The 27,015-nt window shown below is 38.9% G+C and overlaps 1 protein-coding gene across 3 annotated transcripts in view; it reads right to left on the bottom strand.

The window, feature by feature from the left end:
- Window positions 1-5,050: 5,050 nt before the first annotated feature.
- Window positions 5,051-27,015, bottom strand: part of LOC140718517 (tumor necrosis factor receptor superfamily member 5-like) — an 82,510-nt gene continuing 60,545 nt past the window's right edge. For all 3 annotated transcript variants that reach the window (XM_073032470.1, XM_073032468.1, XM_073032469.1), the window contains 5 exons: window positions 26,359-26,452; window positions 15,685-15,863; window positions 12,844-12,869; window positions 11,254-11,344; window positions 5,051-6,862 (listed from right to left, as the gene is read on the bottom strand). In XM_073032470.1, the coding sequence (XP_072888571.1) occupies window positions 11,264-11,344; window positions 12,844-12,869; window positions 15,685-15,863; window positions 26,359-26,452 (380 nt within the window). In that variant the 3' untranslated portion in view covers window positions 5,051-6,862; window positions 11,254-11,263. The remainder of the gene's footprint in view (window positions 6,863-11,253; window positions 11,345-12,843; window positions 12,870-15,684; window positions 15,864-26,358; window positions 26,453-27,015) is intronic.

Raw genomic sequence — 27,015 nt, 5'->3', positions numbered from 1 at the left:
TGAATTTATGTTTTTCAAAACTCGAAGCCAATCTTCATTAACTAAGGTCATATTTTTTGTCCAACATTGTGGACAGTATTGACTGCTGGGTATCGTTTCCACATTCACTAAGCTTAGTCTCATCAAAGCTTCAGTGACTGGACCTTGTTCACACCATCTCATTCACCGTCTATCAGTAGCTATCCATCTAGTATCTACAGTACTCTGCAATTGTTTTAGGCATGCATACTATATAGCTCGGGTGCCTGAGACTTTTGCACAGCACTGTATTTGTCAACCTGGAGCAGCAAATGAGTTTCCACCAAACATAACAGTGTGCATTTCTGCCAAAGAGTTCAACTTTTGTCTCATCTGTCCACAGAATATTGACCCAGAAGCATTGTGGAGCATCAAGGTGGTCTTTGCAAACTTGAGATGTGCAGCAATTTTGTTTTTGGAGAGCAGTGGTTTCCTCCATGATGTCCTTCCATGAACACTGTTCTTGTTCAGTGTTTTTCTCATAGTGGACATATGAACAGAGAGTTTAGCAAGTTGTAGAGATTTCTGCAGATCTATTGCTGTTACCCATGGATTCTGTTTAACTTCCTTCACCATTGCACATTGTGCTCTTGTGATCTTTGCAGGACGTCCACTCCTAGGGAGAGTAGCAACAGTACTGAAATTCCTCCATTTGGAGACAATTTCTCTTACTGTGGACTGATGACAATTTTACAAATGCTTTTGTAGCCTTTTCCAGCTTCATGCATCTCTACAATACTTCTTCTAAGGTCCTCTGAAGGTTGTTTTGAGTGAGGCATGGTGCATATAAAGAAATCTTTCTTGAGAAGTCCAGCATCTGCCAGTAACCTGACTTGGTGTGTCTTTTTTTTAAAGGGCAGGTTACCTCTACAGCCCACACCTCCAATCTCATCTCATTGATTGGAACAACTGACTCCAAATAGCTTTGTAGAAGGCATTACCCCAGAGATCACATACTTTTCTGAACCTAGACTGTCATTGTTTAAATGATGTACTCAGTATGACGAGAAGATGTAGAATCGTTTGAGTATTATTAGTTTAGGCAGATTTTATTGTCATTTAAATTAAGATCAGATCACATTTTATGAGTAATTAATGCAGAAAGCCAGGTAATTGCAGTGTTCACAAACATCTTCTTGCAACTGTATGCAGCTATCCACTTAGCCACTTTATTAGGTACTGTACACCTGCTCATTGATGCAACTATCTAATCAGACAATCGTGGCTTTGACTCAGTGCGTTAAAGCATGCAGACGTAGTCATGAAGTTAATTGTTCTTCAGACCAAACATCAGAATGGGGAAAAATTTTGATCTAAGTTATATGTGCCCACCACTGTTTAATTCAATTTAAAATTGTTCACCGTTATTATTTAACAAAGGAGAGATCTAAAATGTTTCCTAGTATAGACAACTACTGTGATAGATGTAAAACTGAAGTAGCTACTTTGTCACATATGTTCTGGTCATGGTCTTCATTAAAATCGTTTTGGAAATCTTTATTTTCTACAATTTCTAAAGCTATGAAAATTAATTTACAACCTAATAGATTGACTGTTCTATTTGGAATAGTTCCGCATCATATTCAGGGTATTTCATCTTCAGATCAACATGTAATTGCATTTGTTACACTATTGGCAAGAAGGGCTATTTTATTAAAATGGAAAGATATCTCTTCCCCTACATTAATTGAAAGGTTTTCTCAAGTAATGTTATGTCTCAGTTTGGAAAAAATTAGAAGTAGAACTTTTGATCCCCGATTAAATTTTGAGAGAAGATGGGGCTTTTTTGCCAAATATTATCATTTAATTTGAATGATGCTATATGTTTTCCTTCCAATTTTTTTTATAGATATGAATTGGCGGTTGATGACTCTTTTTCTTAATATATTTAGATGATGGTCAAACGTATTGCTCTGGGGGGTTGATTCCTAATGGTTTTCCCCCCTTTTTTTTGTAGTCAGTGGGTTTTTTATTCCTAGTTAGATGGGGTTCTTTTTTTCCTTCTTTTTTCTACATATAAATTTTTTCCCCATTTTTATTAATTACAATCAGCTTTATTAATTGTATATATATTAATCTGTTGAGGTTCTGTATCATTTTATAGCTGTAGATTATGTATCAATAAAAAGATTTTAAAAATGAAAACAAATGAACTAGAATCCAGTCACTGAAGTTTTGAAGAGACTAAGCTGAGTGAATGTAGAAACAATATCCAGCAGTCAATAGGAAGAAGTACAGTCAACATACAATGAAATAACACAACTAACCCTATTTCCAGAGATTAAAACATTCAGTCCGGGTTTCAGGTCCACTGATCAGTCTGTGGGTGACTTCTGCTTAAGGCCGGCCCATCAGAAGTACTGCCGATAAATCCCTACCCTTTACATTCAATGGATAATGGTCTGTAATCCCACCACTTTCCACATGTTGTAACCATCAGATACATCTTCATCTCCTCTTTCAGAATTCCAAAGGGGCTGTTTACTCTCTGACTCCCTGATTCACTCTTCAATCTCCACCAAATGTGCCTCTTCTCCTGGTTCTTTCCCCTGCGATCACGTGCTGTGACGGCTGAAATGAGGCTCTCTGAGACTGAACCTGGTTGATATTAAAAAGTCTTTATTCATTAGATTGGATTAATTAAGGAATCACATGCAATAAGGGTAGTAAGAGTTTATAGATAAATTGTGAAAGGCAGTATAATTAGGAAAAGTGAACTTGTTCATTTTGGAAGGTGGAACAAAATAAAAGAGCATTATCTAAATGGAATAAAACTGCAGAAAGTTGCAGAGCAATTCACATCAAAACAGAAAGTGAAATGTGGCGTTAAGTGTTAACTGATGCTATCAAAGCATTTGCTTCGTGTAACCAAGCACTCTTTGTATGCTTGAAGCACATTGTTTTCTTGGAGGCCCTCTCCGTTTATACTTGGACAACAAATCTTTTTGGAAGTGTTACTTCTTCAGAATTGTTATTTTGTTTATGATTGACCGCTTGAAGCTGAAAACAAATATAATTTCAGATTACTTGTATCATGTAGGAATTTGGCTAAACAAGAAACTAGCATTTATTGAATATAATGTGTTTTATCGCAGCGGTGTTGACATTTTGCAATAGTTCGACTCGGCTAAAAACATTTTATTGACTATTTGCATTGGTACACAGTGTCTGAAGTTTCTTGCTGAAGTGTCCAACAATAATCAGCCAACATTGATGGAGTCCAGTTGCCCTGATACTGTTTATCCCCCATGACTGCAATGTCCCGGTGAAACCCTTCCCCCATGCTCATTACTGACCGGAACAAGATTTGCAAGGAAGAAGTCTAAATGCCAATGCAAAAACGAATTGAGTGACATGTTACACTCATGGTTTTGTGTGCTTGAAGCATGTTGTCAGCCAGTTGCACAGTCTGGTGCTCTGTAGTGGCCAAGGAAATTTTCAACATGCTTGAATGCATTCCTGGCGATTTTCTCCAGTCCCACTAGCCATTCTTCAAATTGCCTGTCATTGGTGACCTGTTTAATTTGTGGACCAACAAATAATGCCTTCCTTACTGTTGGCATCAGTTATTCTGACGACTTATGAATTGAAATGATAAATATAGTCGATTTTTAAGAAAATGGTGCATGATAGGGAAACTTTGTGATTTTCATTATCAGCAGCCCAAAATCCAAAAGAAACATGATAAAGTACTGAGGAAGCAATATCTACGTTGTCCAGTGTAATTTGAATTTAATTTTCCTTCCTGTTGATGGCATCCTACATTAATCTTCCATTTCATAGCATCTATTCTACACAATGGTTCAATGCTCAATGTTACATATTATCTATGTTTATATCATAAAATAAATTTGTGCTACATTTTCAGCCTTTGTTATTTTGTAAAAAAGAGCTTCTATGTCATGTCATGAACAATGTATTAAAAAGTTTACCTATTGGCAATTATTAATGATTAATAAAGTAGTAAAAAAGACAAAATCAATCACTGATCCAAACCACACAACGTAGTGATAGAAAGCACTACAAGTGTCCAATGACTTTTGTCTCCCTCTTGTTGTCCTTGTCTCTATATCCAGCTCTTCGAATAAGTCACAACCCATCTTAAGATTCCCACTAGCACAACAAAATTGCCCCTTTTTATATCCTTCAAGATCCCTTACTCTAATGCATGGGGAAGTGCCAGATCATATTTACACCTGCAGAATCTTCTCCCCCTTCCCAGACAAACATATTTTCCACCATTATCTACTGGGATAATGTGTTACAGACTAGTGCTCACACTAAATTCTGCAAATACTGCTGTGGGCTGGTTCCTTGTACTTTCTCAAAACATTCCCACATTCTAAACTAACACCATTTTGTCTTACAAACACCCATTTTGTATTGCACATTTGAGAATTGACCAAGGAGGAATCAAATTTAACTTTTTTCTTTCCAAGTGCTAATCTCAGATTCAGGAGGGGAGGACTCCCTTCAAAGAAGCAATGTGAATGTACAGTACTATAAAAAAATTCTTAAGCACATGTATATAGAGTGCCTAAGACTTTTGCATGGCACTGTAATAATTTCATGTATTGCACTGTACTGCTGCAAAAAAAAATTCTTGACATATGATAAACCTGATTCTGATGTGGGTCTCTGCTGTGGACTGAGTGGGAAGGGAGCGGGGAGAGGGGAGTTACGGTTGGGAAAAGGGGAAGGGAAGGGACATGGAGCGGGAAACACCAGAGAGACATTCTGTGGTGAACTCAAAGCATATTGAGTTTTTGTAATCATACATACAAATATAGACAGCTGGTGAATCAATACACTTTCAATAACTACAATGTCACGAATAAACTCTTCTCGGGCTTCTAGCCAGGTACGGGGTTCAATTATAACTGATGAAACTCTGCGATCTTCATCAGGAATTATGCCTGTGTACGTCTAGACCTTGCAATACGTCTAGACCAGCAGCAATAGATTATACACTGAGTCAGGTTTTAATGTTAAAACCACTACCTTTAGTAGTATATACATAGTATATAGAAACTTAAACGAGATAAACAAAATTTAATAGCGTATGTATAACCATCAAGCTCAGGAAGTCTTAAAATGGTAAAGTAGAAAAGTTCAGTGATCCACGTAATAAACGATGGGAGAGAGATACAGTCGGCCCTCCTTATCCACAGATTCTGTATGCGCGGATTCAACCAACCGTGGATCGGGAAAACCCTGAAGTTCTCTCTCCAGCACTCATTGCTTGAGCATATACAGATTATTTTTTTCTTGTCATTATTCCCAAAAAAATACAGTATAGCAACTATTTACATAGTATTAGGTATTATAATCTAGAAATGACTTAAAAGTACAGGCAGTCCCCGGGCTATGAATGAGTTCCATTACTGAGTCAGTCTTTAAGTCGGATTTGAAATCAAAACAGGTACATCTGGTATTATTTAGCATCAGTTAGTCAAACATTTTTTCTTAGTATATAGTACATATTTTACCTTTCTGTGCATATAAAACACTTAAGAAACATACGTATTTCAATAATTTAACCACTGTGTTGCTTAGTAATAATTGTAGCTTTCATCGGGGCAGGGCCTTTCACATTCTCCATTAAAATTACTCCGATTGTTGACCAACTGTAGCCTAACGCTTTTCCAATGAATGATGGCGTATCGCCTCTTCCCGATCGCTTTATTACTTTCATCTTATTTTCAATCGCGATAATGATTATTTTCGTGAACAGAAACACTGCGGATTCAGAACTTCACTGCCAGGTCCTAATGTCCACCGCACGGAGAAATGTGAAATAAAGTCCGGGGTTCTGCTGGGTCCTAAAGACCACCACACTAATCCATGTTAAATAAAGGACTTGAGCATCTGCAAATTTTGGTATCCGCAGGGGGTCCTGGAGCCAATCCCCCACGGATAAGGAGGGCTGACTGTATTTGTAATCCACGCTGTAATGTAGAGAAAAGGTAAATACGGAGTATTCCACAGGTTCCACGTCCGCAGCAGCCTGTGACTGACGTCATAGTCCCAGCTCACTCAGCTGCTCTTAAAGTAACACTCACAGTACGACCGCAGGCTTCTAACAACCTGTATTCCTTTCCTGATTGGTTAGTCCTCATCCAATCAGTTTTCTGCTGTCCCACCCTGCTTACAATCAAATTCCAGTTCTTACTTTGAGGGAGACATTTGTCTTTGCTGAAATTCTTTTCCTCTAGCTTTATCTCAATGGCTTCTCTCACCAGGTCATCCCAAAAGCCATTGGCATGGCATAGTAATTTTGTGTCTAACTCAGTCTTATGGCCATAGTGAATATAATGATCTGCTACCGCCAATTTCTCCAGATAACCCAAACGGATGCACCTTCTATGCTCGTTGATGTGGGTTTCCACCATGTGTCCCGTCTGGCCAATATACGTTGCTCCACATTCACAAGGAATCCTGCAAACGGCAATTGTCCTGAGTCCCAGATCATCTTTGATGTGCATAAACTGTGATTTGAGCTTCCCTGGGGGTTTTTGGGTGGTATTAAACCGGTATTTCTTCAGGACCCTGACAGTTATTAGCTTTAGTTGTCACATGTACCAAGAAACATCAAAACCATCTCCTTCCTTTTTACATGTCCATCGAAATTTTTCCCGACATTCACTTAAAATAAATGTTCTTGGTTCACATGAATGCTTAGACATTTGTGACTGGTGAAGCTAATTATTTACAATTCCAAGTTTGGTGCACAATGGATTGTGTCTATTATGTGAATTCAGGATTTTTCACAAAGAATGAAAGATTTGAGCCGTATTGGAGGTTGGATCGGAATTATAGTCCATTTCAGGTTATTTCTGAAAATCTGCAAATAAATGTCATATGTCAGATACTGCGAATATTCTGAAAAAGTAATGTCAAACTGTGGATTCATATCTGAAGCTTTAAATAAACATAATGTCCAAAATAAAACAAAATGCAGATGCTGAATATCTAGAAACAAAAGCACAAATTGCGAGAAGCACTTGGCAGATAGCAGCATCCATGGATACAGGGTTAACATGTTGGTAACACACGAGATTCTGCAGATGCTGGAAATCCAGAGAAACACACACAAAATACTAGAGGATTTCACCAGGTCAGGGAGCATCTATGTAAATGAATAAACTGTCAACATTTTGAGTGGCGATTGTATCCTGGGTTTATTCATTTCCATATATGGTGGCGGACCTGCTGAGTTCCCGGCATTTTGAGCGTATTAACATGTTGATGAAGTGTTCACAGTTTCTCATTAACACATTAACTGTCTCTCTTTACACAGATATTGTTCACCAGCAGAGTTTTCCAACATTTTCTGTTTTATTAGTCTAGTGAAGGCCAATTACATTCACCAATGTTGACTCCGATGGACTTCAATCTGCACAGCTTTGGACAATCCTTTCTCCCGTTGTCCCATGAATTTTGTGCATGTTGATAATATTGAGCTGATGCATAACATACACATTACGCTGTTCCCAATAAGGAGGACAGATTCTAAGGAAGAGCTAATTGGAATATGACTGGCCAACAATGTTCAGGAGAATATTAAGTTGGAGGAAGAAACACACAAGGAAGCAAAAATTATAGGTAGACCTGAAGATTGGGATAAATGCAGAATCCAGCAAAGAAACTGTGTGGTGATTTCTTTTGAACTTATAGTCCCTTAACATCTTTGGACTATTTTTACTGTGCCCATGGTCTGTTTTTTTTAATCAATTATGCTATTGTTTGCACTGTTGTAACTATGTGGTTTTGTGCAGGTCTTGTAGCTTTAGTTTTTGGTCTTGTTTGTCCGGTGGATTTGGAGCTCCTTTCCGGGGAACGCGCTAAAACAGTAGCGCAATATTAATACGCAGCAGCCTCTCCGGACTCTGGATTGGGGATTGTCAATCATTATGTGGATTTTCTGGTGTAGTCTGTTTTGTCATATGCTTTTGTGATATCATTCTGGAGGAACGTTGTCTCATTTTTTAACTGCATTGCATTTGTGGTTTCTAAATGACAATAAACTGAATCTGAATGATGACATTGGCAATAAAAAATAAACTGAGGGCAAATTATTGAGGAATATATTTCATATTCCTCAAAGGTATATCGCAAAGGTATACAAAAGAAAGACTGGTTTAAGTGAACAGACAGTAGTTAGAAAATGAGACCCAAAAAAACAATGATGGGCAGTGAAGAAACAGCAAAGGAATTAAACAGATTTTACATGATGAAACTATTGAGCACACAGACAAGACCCTGATGGCCTGTATCCTCGGTCCGAAAAGTTGTGGCCATTGTATAGTGGATGCGCTGTTTATAGATCTCCCACAAATCCTTAAGTTCTGAAGAAGAACCAAAGGACTGTCAACAGAAAGGGAGACAAACTGGTTTTGCAAATAATGGTCAAAATGACTTAATTAAGGATGAAATAGCAGCACAGTAGAAACATCATAATTTAAACAAGCAAATTCAGCAAGGCTCCTTGAAGGGAAATAGTGTCAACCTCCTTGGCACCCTCTGTAAAGCTTCCACACCTTCCCTATAATGAGACAATCAGAACTGAACACAATACTTCAAGTGTGTTTGAACCAGTTTTAGAGAGCTGCAACATTATCTTGTGGCTCTTGAACTCAATCTCCCTACCACTGAAAGCCAGCATACCACAGGACTTCTTAATCAACCTATCAACCTGAGCTACAACTTCGAGGGATCTATGGATCTGGACCCCAAGATCCCTCTGTTCCTCCACACTGCTAAGAACCCTGTCAATAACCTTGTACTGTGTCTTCAAGTAGCCTCTGAAAGTCCAACCCATTGTGAGAGTTGGAAATGGGTAAGGCTGGCCAACAGGGTGAAGCTACCTATACAGTGAATACAATAGATTACAGAAACATTGATGAATTCCAAGGGAGGGTTTTCACGGTCTATGCTCTACTGGGAACTAACGGCCCAATAAGAAGAAGGAATGCCTTCAAGTTCAATTTTCCAAAATGTATCATTTCATACTTCCCTTGATTGAACTTCATCCGGCACTTCTCCACCCAACTTCACATCCCTTTATAACCTACATCAACCTTTGATACCATCCAGAACACCTCCAGCCTTCATGTCATCTGCAAACTAATTCACTTCTCCTCTTTCTTACCCAAGTCATTTATAAAAACACAAATTGTAGGGAATCTCTGCACAACAATGCTAGTCACCAACCACTGGGCAGAATACATTCCATCTACTACAACTCTCTGCCTTCTGTGGACATGCCAATTCTGAATCCATGCAGCCAAGTTTCCATGAATCCCATGTCTCATGGCTATCTGGATGAGCCTAACATGGAGAATCTTGTCTAAAGCATTACTAAAAGTCCACAACAGTGCTCTACCTTCATCAATTTGTTTTGTTACTTCCTCAAAATCTCAGTCAGGCTTGTGAGGCATGAGCTGGCCCTCAGAAAGCCACGCTGACAATCCCTAATAAGTCTATTTGTTCCCAAATGCTCTTAAATCCTGTCCCCAAGAACCCTCTCCAAAAGAGTGTCCACCACTGACATAAGAATTCATCTAGGAATTTGAAAAAATTCTCAACCAGAGACAAGTGGAGCAAAGTCAGAAGATGAGTTGTAGTTGGAATTTGCAGGAGGCATTTGACAAGGTGTTATGGTTTAGTCATAAGTCCTGTGGCCTTAGGAGTCCCAAAAGGGTTAGAGATGGAACCACAAATGCTCACAATACATATTAGGGAGTTGGAGAAAAATTTGTGAACGTACAGTAGCCAAATATGCAAAGAATTAAAAACATACGGGAGGTAAGTTGCAGGGCAAAAGGGTTCATAACATTTTAGGTAACGTTTGGATATTAAACACACAGCGCATATTTTCCTCGTTTGAACATATAAAATCATTGCAACACACCAATACTGTATTGCTGAATCAGTGGGAGCCCTGGGCTTGTTTCCCTGCAACAAGACGGTCCCATCGAGGGGTGATGGGAGAGAGCGATACTCAAAGGGGGGGTTCCTTATGTCCAGTCTATTCCGCAATTTAGTTTTCGTGGGTCTCAGCATTGCTTCTGTCCCACTTACTCACATTTTTTCCGCTCAAAAAACTCAATGGGTTTGCTTTAAGTGCAGGGTGCTTGGACTCAAGGTATTGAAGCAGTTTTGAGGGCTTCATTGCTTCATTAGACAGCCTCCGGGCCCAAACTCCAGCTTCCCGCCTGCCTGCCGTCAGACGCCTTGGCCAGGTGCGGCTGGTCGTGGGTGGGGTGAGAGGACAAGGTAAGGGTCGGAGGTCCCCGTGCCGGGGCCGCAGCGGTCGCAGTCTGGAGAGAGTGACCGAGCGAGCGAGAGTGCGACAGGGCACGCGCGCCCGTGCACCCCCCCTCCCAGATGTCGGTAGCATCTATCGGCCGACAAAAGTTTGGCTCAAGGGATGACTTTCAGTAGATCGCAGTGAGGTAGCTTTTCTGCTACTTACGAAACTCTGAGCCCGAATTAGGTCATCTGCAAATATTTTAGCACCAGGTTTCCCACGAACATTCGGTGTGCTAAACAGGTTTAGAGGCGGCGCCCATCTGTCCGCGCTCCAGGCCAGTAGCAACGGCACTTCTCGCCAGCGCGACGAGGCGGCCGGTTACCCAAGGCCAACCACTGATCCCTGGCGCTAGGGTATCACTGCGTTTAGGCAACTGATGACCTTGTGTGCGTTCAAGTTCAACAGTGGGTGTGACAGGGAATGAGGAAAGATGCAGCTGACTCATATCATTTCATTTTGCCAAATCATATCATTTCCTCACGGCCCGGTAGCACACGTTTTGCGGCCCAGTGGTTGGGGACCACTGATCTATGGAACTCTACGGAGGCAGATTTCTTGGGTATTTTTAAGATTGAGAGAAAGTGCAGTCTGATCAATGCCTTATAAATTCTCAGCATCACGTCCTTGCTCTTGCATTCTAGTCCTCTCAAAACCGCATTGCTATTGGGATGAATTATTCAGCTTTCAACAAGGAGGGAACCTGACATAGAGAAAAGGTTTAAGCTGAGTAATGTTCTTAGCATTTCCTTCTCCAGTAGACCGGTTGGTCAAAAATTACCTGCCTGTATGTGAACATTTCAGTTAAGACACAGACATACTGCAGCCACTGCAAGCTGACGTGAGCCAGATACAATATAAAACTGCAAAAGATACCAAATTGGCTGTGTGAAAAATATGAGAGGTCACTTGAATGTACTTACTTCCCCCACTTTACTCTGCTCTTTCCTCGTCTCTGAGAGTATTTTCCTCACCTGTGAGAGGCTGCATCACCTTTCCATCTCCATTGTGATTCTGCAGAGGTAAACAAATTATTGTAATCACCAGTTTAGAAAATCACATTTTGTAAGTGTTATTTGATTTGTCACTGTTTTGTCACTCTGTCTATGAGAATGAATGTACACATGGTATTTCCCTTATGATGTCCTACACTGACTCTCATCATTATCATAAATGGCACAAGGACTCTGTGATTCCCAAAGTGGGGAGAACTCTCATCATTTCACCTTTGGTCACCTGCAGATTCATCGGCTGGTAACATCTCTGCCTTCCTCCGTCAGCTGAATTATGAAAAATGTTCCTTCATGGATATAATCGTTAAATCAGTCTCTATTACTGTGATATTTATTATTGCTCCATTAGTAGAGACAAACCCTCCTGAAGCAACTGACAGTCGAAACAACTTCCATGATATTCTCAAATCACCTTCCACGTCACTCTCCATCTTCACATTAGACTCCCAATGTTGTCCCACATTCCACATTCTCATCATGTTTATCTGGGTCACCAGCCCAAAATAGAAATATCTATCAATCAATATCACCAGTGACAGCTTACCTGAAAGCATCCTGTCTTATCATCCATACTCTTCCTCATCATCCCTGGTTCTGCCAACCACACTGTGCAGCACTGACTCCCCAACATTACACCATGTTATTACTCCTCCCCTCCACAACAGACACAATACATCATCTCAACTAGTTTCTATAACACCATAGGACACAGGAACAGAATTTCCTATATCCATCAAGCCTTTGATCATGGCTATTTATTTTCCCTCTTAGCCCCTTTCTCCTGCCTTCTCTCTATAACATTTGACGTCCTTACTAATCAAGAACCTATCAACCTTCATTTTAAATATCCCCAATGACTTGCCTCTACAGATTACCGTCTGGCTAAAGAAATTTCTCCTCATCTCTGTTAAAGGGATGTCCCACTGTTCTGAGGCTATGCCCTCTGGTCTTAGACTCCCCAATTACAGTATAGGAAATATCCTCTCCACATCCACTATACCTGGGCCTTTCAATATTTAGTAGGCTTCAATGAGATCTCCCCTCATTCTTCTAAACCCCAATAAGCACAGGACTAGAGTCATCAAATTAGCCTCACATTTTAACCCTTACATTCCTGGATGTTTTCTGAGATTTGCGGACCAAAACTACTCACAATCATCCAATGAGATGGAAAATAAGTCAACCATGGTGAATAGTGAAGCAGACTCAATGGGCTGAATGGCCTAATTCTTCCCTTAGTCTCAAGGCCTTATTAGTAAATTCTGTACTTAAACACTTAACGCTTCAGATGCCATCAGCTGATATTACCGTTAAACATGCTTTGCAACTGGTGAGATTATGCATTGTTTCAAGATAAAAATAATGTGCATGGAAAACATAACAGGACATTAGTTGAATTAAATTGCAGTCTGTTTACATTATGATTTCAATTTTAATTCTGCAGTTATTATAATTTAATACATGTGCCTTTTAAATATTGGAGAGATATTATGTACTTACCCTGGGGCTTTGAATGGTCTGGTTACCTATCAAAAACAAAAACACAAGAAGTACAGTGAAATTATTTCTAGTAGTGATGAGACAGCCAACAGAGGAGAGGATAACACCCTGACACAATGGTGCCAAGATAACAACCTGTCCCTCAATGTCCAAAGAACAAAATAGCTGATCGTGGATTACAGGAGGAACGGAAACAGGCTCGCCCTGATCAACATCAATGGGACTATAGTTGAGAGAGTGAGTAGTTTCAAGTTCCTCGGGATACACATCACTGAAGATCTCACCTGGACTGTACACACTGCTGTGTGGCAAAAAAAAAGCACAATAGCGTCTCTTTCACCTCAGATGAACGAAGAAGTTCGGCATGGGTAACCAAATCCTCAAGACCTTCTACAGGGGCACCATTGAGAGTATCCTGACTGGCTGTATCACCACCAGGTACGGGAACTGCACCAACCTCGATCGCTGGGCACTGCAGAGAGTGGTACGGACAGCCCAGCGCATCTATGGGTGCAAACTTCCCTCCACTGAGGACATTTACAGCAGCAGGTTACGTAAAGAAGGCTGGGAATCTCATTGGGGACACCAGTCACCCCAACCATAGACTGTTTCAGCTGCTTCCATCTGACAAACACTACTGCAGCATTAAAGCCAGGGCCAACAGGTTACGGGACAGCTTCATTCTACCAGCCATTAGACTTATAAATTCATGTCTGTACATTGCAACAGTCATTACACAATGATTTTTACTCCCTCATATTGTGGGACGGATATAAGATTTAAGTAAATTCAAATTGATTTATCATATTTCTACTTTGTTTTGCCATATTTTTAAAAGAAATTAATGGGAGTTTAAGTCGCAAATCATATTCTAGTGTCAATCTACAAGAATGGTGTGTGGGAGGTTGTTTTACCAAAGTGACCTCACCAACGGTTGCCATCACAACGGTTATGTTTGGCTCATATCAGTTTGATGGATGATTCTACCACTGCCCAATGGGACCCATTTAAAAATGGACAGCTATGTTCTGATCACATTACTACTGTGTTATACAAAATATTTGTGAGGTTTCCACAGTCTGCAATGTTTGAAGTCTGAACGCAGAACCAGAGTAGCAGGGCCCAACAGGCCTAAACAGCCAGTGCTGTTAAGATTGATGGGTGTTCACCTTCATGGACTCTTTCCATGTTCTTCTTGGTATGGGGCTTGTGCACAACATTTCCATCTCATCCTACTCCTTTTCTCCATATGAATCAAAATTAAAGGCTGATGAATCAGAGCAGGAATGCTATCCCAATGAATGTACTGGGAATGATATTCTGAAGAATTTAATAAGAGTGTTGACAAAAATACTGGCAAATTAAGACAGTGAGTTCAAAGTAAATTTATTATCATAGTACATCTATACTAACCTGAGATTCATTTTCTTGCAGTCATTCACAGTGGAACAAAGAAATACAATAGAATCAGTGACAAACTATGGCACTGATATTTGTAATAATAAATCACATATATCAGCAGGATCACAGAGGTAAATCTGTTGGTGAACGTCAAAGAAAGAAAGATTCCAGGGGGAAATTCCAGAGATTAGAGGACTGGTGGATGCTAAGTTCAGAGATGATCAGGAATTTTGAGATTGCAAGATTGTATAAGGTTGAAGGGAAGGAATAGCAGTTGTCCAAGGCCAGGGAAGGACTTGGAAAATGAATACTGTACTAATATTTAAAAGCTGAAGAGCACTTGTAGCAGGAGCTACTGGTAATCAGCAAGTAGGGCGGTGGAACAGAGTTGTTTAAGTAGCAGAGAGGTGACTGAGGATTTCAGCAGAGGATGGGTTTGTAGATAGCTTGGAGATAGCGTCGGGATTTAGAGGTTCAGTAGGGATGAGGGAGAATGAAGAGTCAGGGGTATGAGCCAGTTTTCCGAGTTTAGGTTGGAACTCTCTATGGTCAAAAGTCAGTGATCCAGAGGTTGGGTCAGATCAGGTTCGACAGGTACTAATACCCAAGTTGCTAGATTTCAAGTTGGAAGCATGTATGGGCAGGGAGTTATGAGGGCTGGTGAACCCTTCACCATTCTCCTCCCCACCTCCACCTCCGAACGTCTGTGATCAAAAGTCAACAATCACGGAAATTGGGTCCGTTGAGGCCCAAAGGTCAAACTTGTGATTATCAAGTCCTGGGGTTGATATCAAGAGGTCAGTGGTCTGGAGGCTGAAGCTGAAGATCGAAGTCCAGAGGTCAGCAAGCAGACAGTGAGTCCTGGCCAGAGATTGAAGGTTGAGGCCTGATGTCTGCAAGTCTGGGAGTTTGAGCCAGAGTTTGGAGATTGGGAGTCTGATATCTGTGTGTTTGAGAGACCAGAGCCAAACCAAGATCTGGAGACCAGGAGCTGACCTGTCCCGGGGTTGGAGGCCTGTTTGTATTACGAGTGGGAGGCTGGGAAAGCGGCTTGTTTGGCTGTTGTTGTCTTATTTTGTTCGGTAGTTGTTTCTGCTTGTGTTGCTCTGTAGAGTGTGTTATGTTGCTGTTGTGCTGATCGTGGTGGGCAAGCTGTACTGGCCTTGGAATGTGTCTGACACTTGCAGGCTGCCCCCAGCACACCCTTGGGTGTGTCAGTTGTTAACGCAAATATGTATTTCATTGTATGTTTCAATGTACACGTGATAAATAAAGAAGTAAATCAGCATCAGAATCTGAAACAAAAAACAAGAGCTATGTAGAAGGGAAGAGTTAGATTGATCTTAGAGTAGGTTAAAATGTCGACACATCATGGGCCGAAGGGCCTGTACTGTGCTGTAATATTCTATGTTCTATGCACACAGTAGTTCATTCACATACCTGTTTCATGTTTGTGTTTCTTCCACAAAACATATGCCACGATACCACCAAGAATTACAAGCAAAATAACGACCACAACGGAAACAAAAACTTTCCAGTTGAACGCGGACACTTTTTCACATTTCACGTCAGCTTCAGCGCTCCCTGGTTTAACCTGTTTAAATTTGGCCATTTCACATCTGGGTAAGACATAAAAAAACATGTATCCATACAAGCACCTGCAATAGTTGCTCTAAGTTTAATTACAATAAATGTTACGATTATCTGTTATTGAAATCCCAGTCAATCAGAAAAAATTTCAACAGCCAATGATCTACAGTAGTGGTCACCAACCCATCGATCGCGATCGACTAGTTAATCTTTGAGACTTTCCCAGTAGATCCCGAGAAAAAAAAGAAAAATAAATACATAAATACTGTTGAGAGATTGTTTCCGGGTTGCGGGGGTTTAGTTCAATTCTTTCTGCCCAGTGCGTATGCGTGTAGCTTCCCCCCCCGCCCCCCCCCACCCCCAGCACTACACTGTGTAATTCCGTGATCCCCAACCGCTGGGCCGGGAGGAAACAATATGAGTCAGCTGCAGCTTTCCTCATTCCCTGTCAGCCCACTGTTGAACTTCACCGCACTCAAGGTCATGAATCGCCTAAACGCAGTGATACACTCACGCCGGGGATCACCAGTTGGCCTCGGGCGGCCGGCAGGAAGTGCCGTCGCTACTGGCCTGGAGCACTGCCTCTAAACCTGTCTAGCACACTGAATGTTTGTGGGGAACCCGGTGCTAAAATATTTGCAGACAGCCTCATTCGGGCTCAGCATTTCGTAAGTAGCAGAGCAGCTACCTCGCTGTGATCTACTGAAACAAACTTTTGTCAGCCGATAGATACTATGAATCTGCACATGCACATGAATCTGCAGATGTTGAAAATATTGAGCAAAATGCTGCAGGAACTCAGTGGGTCAGGCAGGGAATAAACAGTTGATATTTTGGGCCCAGACCCTTCATCCAGACTGCAAGTGAAGTGTGCAGAAGCCAAAAGAAGAAGGTTGGGGAGGGCAGGAGTACATGTTAGCAAATGATAGTTGAGATCAGGCGAGGGGGAAGGTGGTTCCCTATGCTTTCACTTTCTTCAATGATCCACTGTCCTCTCCTATTAGATTCCTTCTCCTTCAGCCCTTTACTTCTTCCACCTATCATCCCCCAGCTTCTTACATCATACTCCTCCCTCCCACCTTTGTATTCTGATGTCTGCCCCATTCCTTTCTAGTCCAGATGAAGGATCTCATTCCTGAAATATCGACTGTTTATTCCCCTTCATAGATGCTGCTTGATCTGCTGAGTTCCTCCAGCATTTTGTGTGTTGCTCAACAATTCAACACTTTTTTTTTGCTGTAGATTATGTTTGTAAAAATATTCTTAAGGATTTTTTGTAATTCAGTTTACAAAGTTATACGTAAACTATGATTATACTTGAGTTATGCAGAGAATGTATGATATACGTATGTTTTCATTTTCAGGTTTTTTTAGAAATACCTAAAGTGGACATTCATCACCTGAACTGAAACATACGTACACTCAGTGGCTACTTTATTAGGTACACCTTCATATAAATACAACTGCAAAGAAAGCATGACAGAGCCTCTTCTTCCTCAGGAGTCTGCAGAGTTTCAGTGTGTCATCAAAAACCTTGGTGAACTTATGTGTGGTGGAAAGTGTGCTGGGGATTCTCCATTTTGCAGCGTATGGAGTAGGTCACATTTCTAGTGGCTCTCTCTCTTTTAATATATTTTATATCCCACTAACAGATCCCTTTTAGTTTTGATGACTTACTACTTCTACTGAAGGATTTACGACTTAATTACAATGGCCGAAAAAAGTCGTTCTGGTATTGAATTGAGAAGCGGCAAGACTTTCCCTGAAATGGAACAAATGGAACAAACCAAGAAAACGGAGGAATCTGTTACACTAGCGGGAATATTTTCTTCAATATAAGACATGAAGTCGGAATTCGGATCGCTTAATATTAAAATTGATAAGCTGACCGGTTCAAACAGGAAGCTCGAAAAAGCTATTTCTACGATTTAAGACTCTCCGAAAAACTTGGACTCTCAACTTCGAACACTTCAGCAGACTACAAACAGGATCGAGAGTGAGCATGATTTATTCAAGCAAACTATTAAAGATCAAGGAATGAAGATATCTTCAATGGAAAAGAAAATCAATGAAATTACCTCAGAACTATCTAAAACGAAGAAAAGAATGGTTTAGATAGTAGAGGGCGTTGGAGGAATCTGCGTATTCTGGGACTGCCTGAAAATACTGAAGCTGGCGATCTGTTAAAATTCTTTTCAGATATGCTGTACTCACTTTTCAATGAGACCCTCAAAGCTAGCCCCTTAATCGACAGAGCTCACAGAATTCCATTCTCTCCGCGTTCAGCCGAATTACGTCCTCGAGCAGTTGTACTTTCTTTGCATTATTATACGACTAAAGAAGTTATTCTTCGAGAAGCCAGAAAGAAACGGAAATTATTCTTTAATTCAACACAGATTCGTATAGTTGAAGATTATCCTCCCGAAACCTTTGCCGAAAGAAAGAAATATCGAGACGTTATGAGTGAAATGTATAAATTAGATTTAAATCCCTCCCTTCGCTTTCCAGCAAAGCTGATAATTTTTCCTGAAAAATCTCAATCATTGAGAATCTATTCTCCTCAGGAGGGATGGGAGTATATTAAAAACCTTAAGGTTAAGCCTACTGAATAAAATATTAAAGTTACACCGATTATTCAATAGGCAATTTTGAAGTATCTGCTGTATGAGTTGTTTATGGAGCTTTTGAGTTAAGTACATGCTATATCTTATCATTCTTTGGTATGGGACGTGGTCGAATTAATTTTTTTTACCTTATTAATAATTAGTACATATATAACTGTTTTGTAGGGAACCTTTATAGTATTGTACTTTAGTGGTCTGTGTAGGACCTGTTGTGTATTAATCTTTTTATTTCTTTTATTTGTTTCAATACTTATAGTTTTAGGTCTGTTATATATATATATTCACTTACTTTTCTTTTTCGAGAGAAAGAATATTGTTTGTAACATTATTTGCTCGGATTTATTCCTTCTTTTGAATATGTGTTTAAGCTACTTTAGCTGATTCTAAGATGGCCATTGTTGATTATGTTTTTATTAATGTTAGACACAACATTATAGTAGTTGAATTCTGTTTGTGCCTTTTATTATGGCTATTTTCTGTGGGATTTTTGCTTTTTTTATATATGGAGCTGCAAGATGGAGAACAGGGTCAAAGGTTATTAGTTAGCATGGGACCAGCCTATTGGTTCCTTCATTTCTATCTGTTGGGTGGGGGGAGGGGGGAGGGTCTATTAGAATAGGTTCTTTTCTTGATTGGGCAGTTGTTTTGATGGATTTCTCTTTCATAAATGCGTCACTCCTTCTGGTTGTACCCGTGCCTTTTGGTTTAATCTGTACTTGTGTAACATTTCTTTTATATAATATTAAACTCAATTTTAAACATGGATGTTAATAAAATTAATATCTTGGAATTGGAACGGTGCCAATCACCCCATTGAGCGTAAAAAGATTTTTAAGAAATTAAAAACACAATGCTGATATTATTTTTGTGCAAGAAAATCATATACGAAAACAGGATGAGGATAGATTTTTCCACTTCTGGAAAGAGCCTCTATTTCACTCGCTGTTGGATAGTAAAACAAGAGGCGTTTCTATATTTCTTAGTCCCAAAATACCTTTTGTACACCTTAATACGACTACTGATTTGATAGGAAGATATTTATTTGTTACTGGTTTATTATGCGAGCAAAAGGTAGCTCTGGTGTGTGTATACGCACCTAATGTAGATAATTCTAATTGTTTTAAGAAACTTTTTTCAGAGTTACCGAATCTCAATGAATATAAGCTGATCATGGGTGGTGACTTTAATTGTTGCTTAAATCCGGCGTTTGACAGGTCATCAACCAATCCGTCGCTTCCTAATAAAGCAGCTGCTTGTATTAACTCTTTTTTATTAGAATATGGCCTTGTCGATATTTGGAGATGTAAACATCCCAATGATAAAGATTTCTCTTTTTTCACACGTCCATCACAAATATTCTCGAATTGATTACTTTTTTTTAGATACACGCCTGTTAAATTCCGTTGTTGAATGTGCGTATGACATCATTGCGCTTTCAGATCATGCGCCTTTAAAGTTAAATCTTAAACTTCCGGATAGATTTTTGAAAATTTCACAGTGGAGATTGAACCCCGTATTGTTACAGGATCCAGCTTTTGTTAATTTTATTAAGGAGCAAATTTCTATATTTTTTGAATTTAATACAACTGAAGGAATGTCAAATCTGGTTATATGGGACACCTTGAAATCTTTTCTTAGGGGACAGATAATTTCATAATCAGCAACCTTGAGAAAGAAAACTAAAGCGGAATTGTCAGTGCTTATTAATAAAATTAAACAGATAGATAAAGCATATTCAGTTAAACCTACTGAAGACCTATATAAAGAAAGGGTCGAACTTCAATCACAGTATGATTTACTTCTGACCCTACCCATTGAACAGCAAATTTTTAAATCTAAAAGTTTATTTTATATACATGGGGAAAAATCTGCTAAACTTTTAGTGGGTCAGTTAAAGGCTGGGATGCTCAGAAGACAGATTTTAAAGATTCGCCGACCAGATAGAACAGAAACTTTAGATCCTTATGAAATTAGTAAGATATTTATGGACTTTTATTCTAATCTTTATAAATCTGAATTCTCTGATAGTAATATCACTATGAATAGATTTTTGCAAAGGTTAAACATACCTCAAATATAGCCAAGGCTATATCCTCTATGCAATTAGGTAAAGCTCCAGGACCTGATGGTTATACAGTAGAATTTTATAAGACCTTTTATGAAATGCTTATGCCAACTCTTCTTCAAACGTTCACCGATTCTACATCCTCTGGGAAACTTCCTAAAACTTTTTATGAAGCACTAATTTCATTGATTCCAAAAAAACGAAAGACCCTCTGGAATGTGTATCCTATAGACCTATTTCTTTACTGAATGTAGATTTTAAAATCCTCTCTAAGATTCTAGCAAATAGGCTTGAGAGTATCTTGCCTAATGTTATCTCAAACGATCAATCAGGATTTATTAAAAATAGGTACTCACATTTTAATATTCGAAGATTACTAAATATCATTTATTCCCCCTCAGCCAAAGAATCTGAATGTATTGTATCTTTGGATGCAGAGAAAGCCTTTGATAGGGTGGAGTGGCATTATCTATTTCAGGTTTTGAAAAGGTTCAATTTTGGTCTAGGATTTATTTCCTAGATTAAATTGATTTATCATGCCCCAGTAGCTGTGGTTCTAACTAACAATCAAAAGTCTCCTTACTTTAGATTATATAGAGATACCTGTCAGGGCTGTCCTCTTAGTCCTTTATTATTTAATTTGGCTTTAGAACCACTTGCTATTGCTCTTAGGGATTCTAATTCTGTGCAGGGTATTAGGAGAGGGGATAAATTACATAAAGTTTCGTTATACGCAGATGGTTTATTAGTTTACATTTCAAATCCCAAGAAATCTATTCCTTCTATGTTATCTATATTTATGGAATTTGGTACTTTTTCTGGATATAAACTTAATTTACATAAAAGTGAATTATTTCCTATTAATAATTATGTTGATTATTATGATTAAATACCTTTTAATATTGCCAAAAACCATTTTACTTACCTTGGTATCAAAATTACAAAAAATTTTAAAGACCTATATAGGTATAATTTCTTCCCTTTAGTTGAATATACTCAGCAAGCGCTTTCCAAATGGTCACCTATGTCGATGTCATTGATAGGTCGAATAAATGCTATAAAAATGGTTATTCTACTGAAATTTTTATATATATTTCAAGCAGTTCCCTCTTTTGTTCCAAAAACATTTTTTGATAAAATAGATTCTCTGATTTTGTCTTATGTTTGGAATAATAAAAGCTCTAGAGTGAATAAACTTTTATTGCAAAAATCAAAAAAGATGGAGGACTGGCTTTACCAACCTTTAGATTTTATTATTGGGCAATTAATATTCGTTATATTACTGTTTGGATTTATGATATAGATGACCAAATTCAGTAGTGGGGTTTTTGTTAGCTTCTTTATTAGGAGTTCCTCTTCCGTTTTCGCTCTCCAGAATAGGTAGACAAGCTCTTAACCCTATTGTTAAACATACTTTAAAAATTTGGTTTCAATTTCGTAGATTTTTTGATTAAATGATTTTTTATTTTCTAGTAATATTTATTCTAATTTCTTTTTTAAACCATCAACTTTGGATAAGGCTTTTCTAACATGGAAAATTAAGGGAATAAAAACTTTTTTAGATTTGTTTTTACAAGACTGTTTAATGTCTTTTTCACAGTTAATGGATAAATATGATATCTCTAATACACATTTTTTTCAGATATTTACAGGTTAGGAATTTTTTACGTGAATTTTTACCAAATTACCCCTTGGCCTGCTCTTTAAATTTGTCTTATGTTATTTTTCAGTTTAAACCTTTTCAAAAACGATTAATAGCTATCATTTATAAACAGTTAATGAATGCTCGTATGTCGCCTAATGATAGGGTTCAACGCACCTGGGAAGTAGAACTTCAACATTCACTTTCAGATAATCAATGGAGTAAAATTTATTATTTAGTCAATAATTCATCTATCTGCGCACGCCATATTTTAATTCAGTTTAAGATAGTCCACAGGGCCCATATGTCCAAAGATAAATTGGTGCATATTTTTCCTAATATATGCCCTATTTGTTACAGATGTAACGCAGAAGTGGCTACTCTAACCCATATGTTTTGGTCATGTGTAAGTTTAAATAATTTTTGGAGGGATGTGTTTGGAATATTATCTAAAGTTATAGATATGGATGTTCAACCTAATCCACTTACAGCAATTTTTGGGATTTTCCCAGAGGAAGCAAGCAAAGTGTCTGCTTCCGCTCAACATGTGATAAGCTTTTTCAACTTTACTGGCTAGGAGAGCTATTTTGTTACACTGGAAAGAATCTCACCTGCCTACTGTTTTTTATTGGCTCTCCTCCATCATGTCATGTCTAAGTTTGGAGAAAATTAGAAGCCGGACATTTGATACATCCTTTGATTTTGAACAAGTCTGGCGACCCTTTATTCAATATTTTCAATGATTTAGTTCATCTTTATTTAGTTATTTATTTTTCTTTATTCTCTGGAGAAAATCCTTATCCATGAAGGTTCGGAGATGACTGGAAGGATGTGTTTTTTTTTCTCTCTTTTTAAAGTTTATCCTCAATTGGACTGCCCAATCTTTCTTTTTCTTTCTCTTTTTTTTTGTTTCAGTTTAGTTAGTGGGGTTTTTCTTTCTTTATCAATAAAATTTCCAATCTTTTTTTACTATTGCTATGAGGAGTTGTAGTTTCTTTTTGACCATTGTGTATATAACAGCATAATATATTACCTATTTGATTTTGACATTATATACTTTCTGTTTTTACTATTGCTGTTTATATGTCTTTTATGTTATCTGCTTGTTAAACTCCTCTTTCGATTTGTATATTCTTTATTTGAAAGTCAATAAAAAAGATTGAAAAATGAAATGAAATGAAAGTGTGCTGACGGGCTGAATTCCGACCTGGTATGAGAACACCAATGCCGTTGAGTGGAAAATCCTACAAAAGGTAGTGGATTCAGCCCAGTACATCACAAGTAAAACCATCCCAAGCATTCAGCACATCCACATGAATCGTCGTCACAGGAAAACAGCATCTATCATCAAAGATCCTCACCACCCAGGCCATTCTCTTTTCTCGCTGCTGCCATCAGGTAGAAGGTACAAGAGCCTCAGGGCTCACACCACAATGTTCAACAACAGTTACTACCCCTCAACCATCAGGCTCTTGGACAGAAGAGGATAGTTACACTCAGTTAAGGACTCTTTTATCTTGTTACGTCATGCTCATTATTTATTGGTATTTATTTATATCTACAGTGGCAGATTACAGTTCCTGATGTTCACAGTTAGTTACAGTTACAGTCTGTAGATTTGCTCAGTATGCCCACAAAAGAATTTCGGGGTTTATGTGGTGACATATATGTACCCTGATAATAAATTTTACTTTGAACTTTCAACTACATCTGTACACCTGCAGCAGCGAGAAAAGAGAATGGCCTGGGTGGTGAGGATCTTTGATGATAGATGCTGCTTTCCTGTGACGACGATTCATGTGGATGTGCTGAATGCTTGGGATGGTTTTACTTGTGATGTACTGGGCTGAATCCACTACCTTTTGTAGGATTTTCCACTCAACGGCATTGGTGTTCTCATACCAGGCTGGAATTCAGCCCGTCAGCACACTTTCATTTCATTTTTCAATCTTTTTTATTGATTTTCAAATAAAGAATATACAAATCGAAAGAGGAGTTTAACAAGCAGATAACATAAAAGACATATAAACAGCAATAGTAAAAACAAAGTATATAATGTCAAAATCAAATAGGTAATATATTATGCTGTTATATATACAATCATATGGCAGCAACTGAACACCTAAAAGCATGCAGACATGGTCAAGAGGTTCAGTTGCCGTTCAAACCAAACCTCAGAATGGGGAAGAATGATGAAGAAATGTCACCCAAGTGACTTTCACCATGGAGTGATTGTTGGTATCAGGCGGGGTGATTTGAACATCTCAGAAATTGTCAATCTCTTGGGATTTTTATGCAAATCAGTCTCTAGAGTTCACAGAGAATAGTGTGAAAAACAAAAAAAAATCATCTGAGTGGCAGTTCTGTGGGCAAAAAACATCTTGTGAGAGAGATCAGAGGAGAAAGGCCAGACTGGTTCACGCTGACAGAAACTCAATTAACCATGTTTTACTACAGTGATGTGCAGGGGAGCATCGCTGAATAATCAACACATCCAACCTTGATGGGATAGAGCCGCAGAAAACCACAACCATACTCTCAGTGGTGTCGTCATTAGGCAAAGAGGTACTGGAATAAAGTGGCCACTGAGTGTCTATGACAAGTACAATGTAAAACTTACTCACAATAGCATCACAGACACGGAGCATCAGAGACACCAAATTCACAATAAAAAAACTGAAGGGCCTGTAATGTGCTGTACTATTCTATGTTCTAAAACATCAATTAAACACATTCCACACAGGGTTTACTGGAATGAACACAATTAGTACAAAGACAGATCAGCATTGTTTCTGTAGTGTGGTTACATAAGGATGAAGAAAAGTACTTCTCATCTTTTGCAGACCTGTAAGGAACACCACACTCTCCAAATTAAATGAGTCTGCTAATTTTTTTCATCTGGGAGTTGCTGCCTAAGTGCAAAAGCTCCCAGTTATTCCTGAAATGAGACTTGCATTTGGGATACAGAAAGGAAGATCCAGACAATGAGACTGAAAGATCTCCCACCCAGGACAAGGCAAAAGGAGGGAAATACTTTCCAAATGTACATCAAAGGGCCAGGCAGTTTCTTTAGTTCCCTCTAATTAAAGTGAAACAGATCACAGAGAAACATAGAAGAGTGTTTTCAACCAGGTTCTAACTTGTTAACGGTACATTAGTGCAAATGATTAATTGTTTCTGAAAGGCAGATTGTGAAAGATTCAAGATTGAGGTTGGGGCAACTTGGGATCAATTCCTGAGCTGACAGTTAGGAGTTTGTACGATCTTCCCGTGACTGCGGAGGTTTCCTCCAAGTGCTCTGGTTTCTTCCCACAGTCCAAAGATGTATCGGTTGGTAGGTTCATTGGTCATTACAAGTTGTCCCGTGATTAGGCTAGGATTAAATAGGAAATTGTTGGGCAGTGCAGCTCAAAGGGCCAGAAGGGTCTACTCCACGCTGTACTTCAGTAAATAAATAAAAATGGCTTATTGTCATTCTTTAGTGCACAAATGTAAGGAGGTCTTTTTTTCTCCAGTCCTGCTGAAGAGTCTGAAACATCGAGTATACTCTTTTCTATAGATGCTACCTGGCCTGCTGAGTTCCTCCAGCATTTTGTGTGTTGCTTAGAGTTCCAGCCTCTGCAGATTTTCTTGTTTGTGAAAGGAGAACAAAATGATTGTTACTCCAGATTCGAAGTAGCTTGGAAAAAAAAGGCATAAATTCTGCCCCAATGCCTTATGGTCATGTGGTAGGTTTTGGGGAGAATTGGGTTGCAGGGGATAATAAATCAGCCATGACTGACTGGAAGAGCAGACTTGATAGACCAACTTATCTAATTCTCCTCTTATGTCTTACGTTCTTAAAGAACATAATAAAGAAATAAAAACACAATAAATATAAATATAAAAGCAATCCTACAAAACACAATGTACAAGTAACTGTTACACACACAGACTGATTATATATACATAAAGTGATGCTGGGTGACGTGTATGTAGTAGTGTGGGGAGTGGTGGGTCGGGTTAATGTGGGGGGGTGTTGATCAGACTGACAGCTTGGGGGAAGTAACTGTTCTTGAGTCTAGTGGTCCTGGCATGGTCACTGTGTCGCCTCTTCCCAGGTGGTTTGGGGCAAAAGGAAAGGAGGTATTGAGAAAAATCAACAAGAGGTGGTACTTTCTGAACATGGATACCGTGGAGTCTGAGGTACTTACACTGTCCAGTTCTTACACTCTTCAGTTGTTGAAGCTTCGCTTGAAAATGTTCCGTCAGGACATTTCTCACACACTGTATCTTTGAAAGGTGTTCCTGAAACACACAATTAATGTTATTGTGGGTAACTTATAAAGCTGTAATACCAGTGTCAGAGAGATCTTGTTACTTCTTTCCACACTCCTCTTCAAATAGTTAAATAAATGTGCAATTCCACTTTCAACTGTTATGAAGTTGTCACCTGCAGCATGTTGAAAATATCAAAGAATCCACTTCACTGAGTAGTTCTCAGTGTTTAAGAACAGAATTTTTGAACCTGTTTTAACATCCACAAATACTGTCAGTCAATTACTAGGGTCTAGAAAAATACCCATGCTTCTCGGTCACACCACTGTACAAATAACACTCCCAACTCCGAGCAGCACAGGAGAGGAATAAATTATCATGTATTCCTTTCCTCATGGTGGATTAGTGTGTGGGCCTCTGTCAGCTGAAGAATTTGCTCAGACTTAGGAATAGCAGCATGAGAAGAGGCCAGATAGAGCAATACCAAAATAATAATGATATCAGAGATGAGGAGGAATTTATTTAGCCAGAGGGTGGTAAATCTATGGAATTCATTGTCACAGATGGCTCTGGAGGCCAAGTCATTGGGTATA

The sequence above is a fragment of the Hemitrygon akajei genome, chromosome 29, assembly GCF_048418815.1.
Source record: "Hemitrygon akajei chromosome 29, sHemAka1.3, whole genome shotgun sequence".
Classification (NCBI taxonomy): domain Eukaryota; kingdom Metazoa; phylum Chordata; class Chondrichthyes; order Myliobatiformes; family Dasyatidae; genus Hemitrygon; species Hemitrygon akajei.
This window is presented reverse-complemented; position numbering and strand designations above follow the sequence as displayed.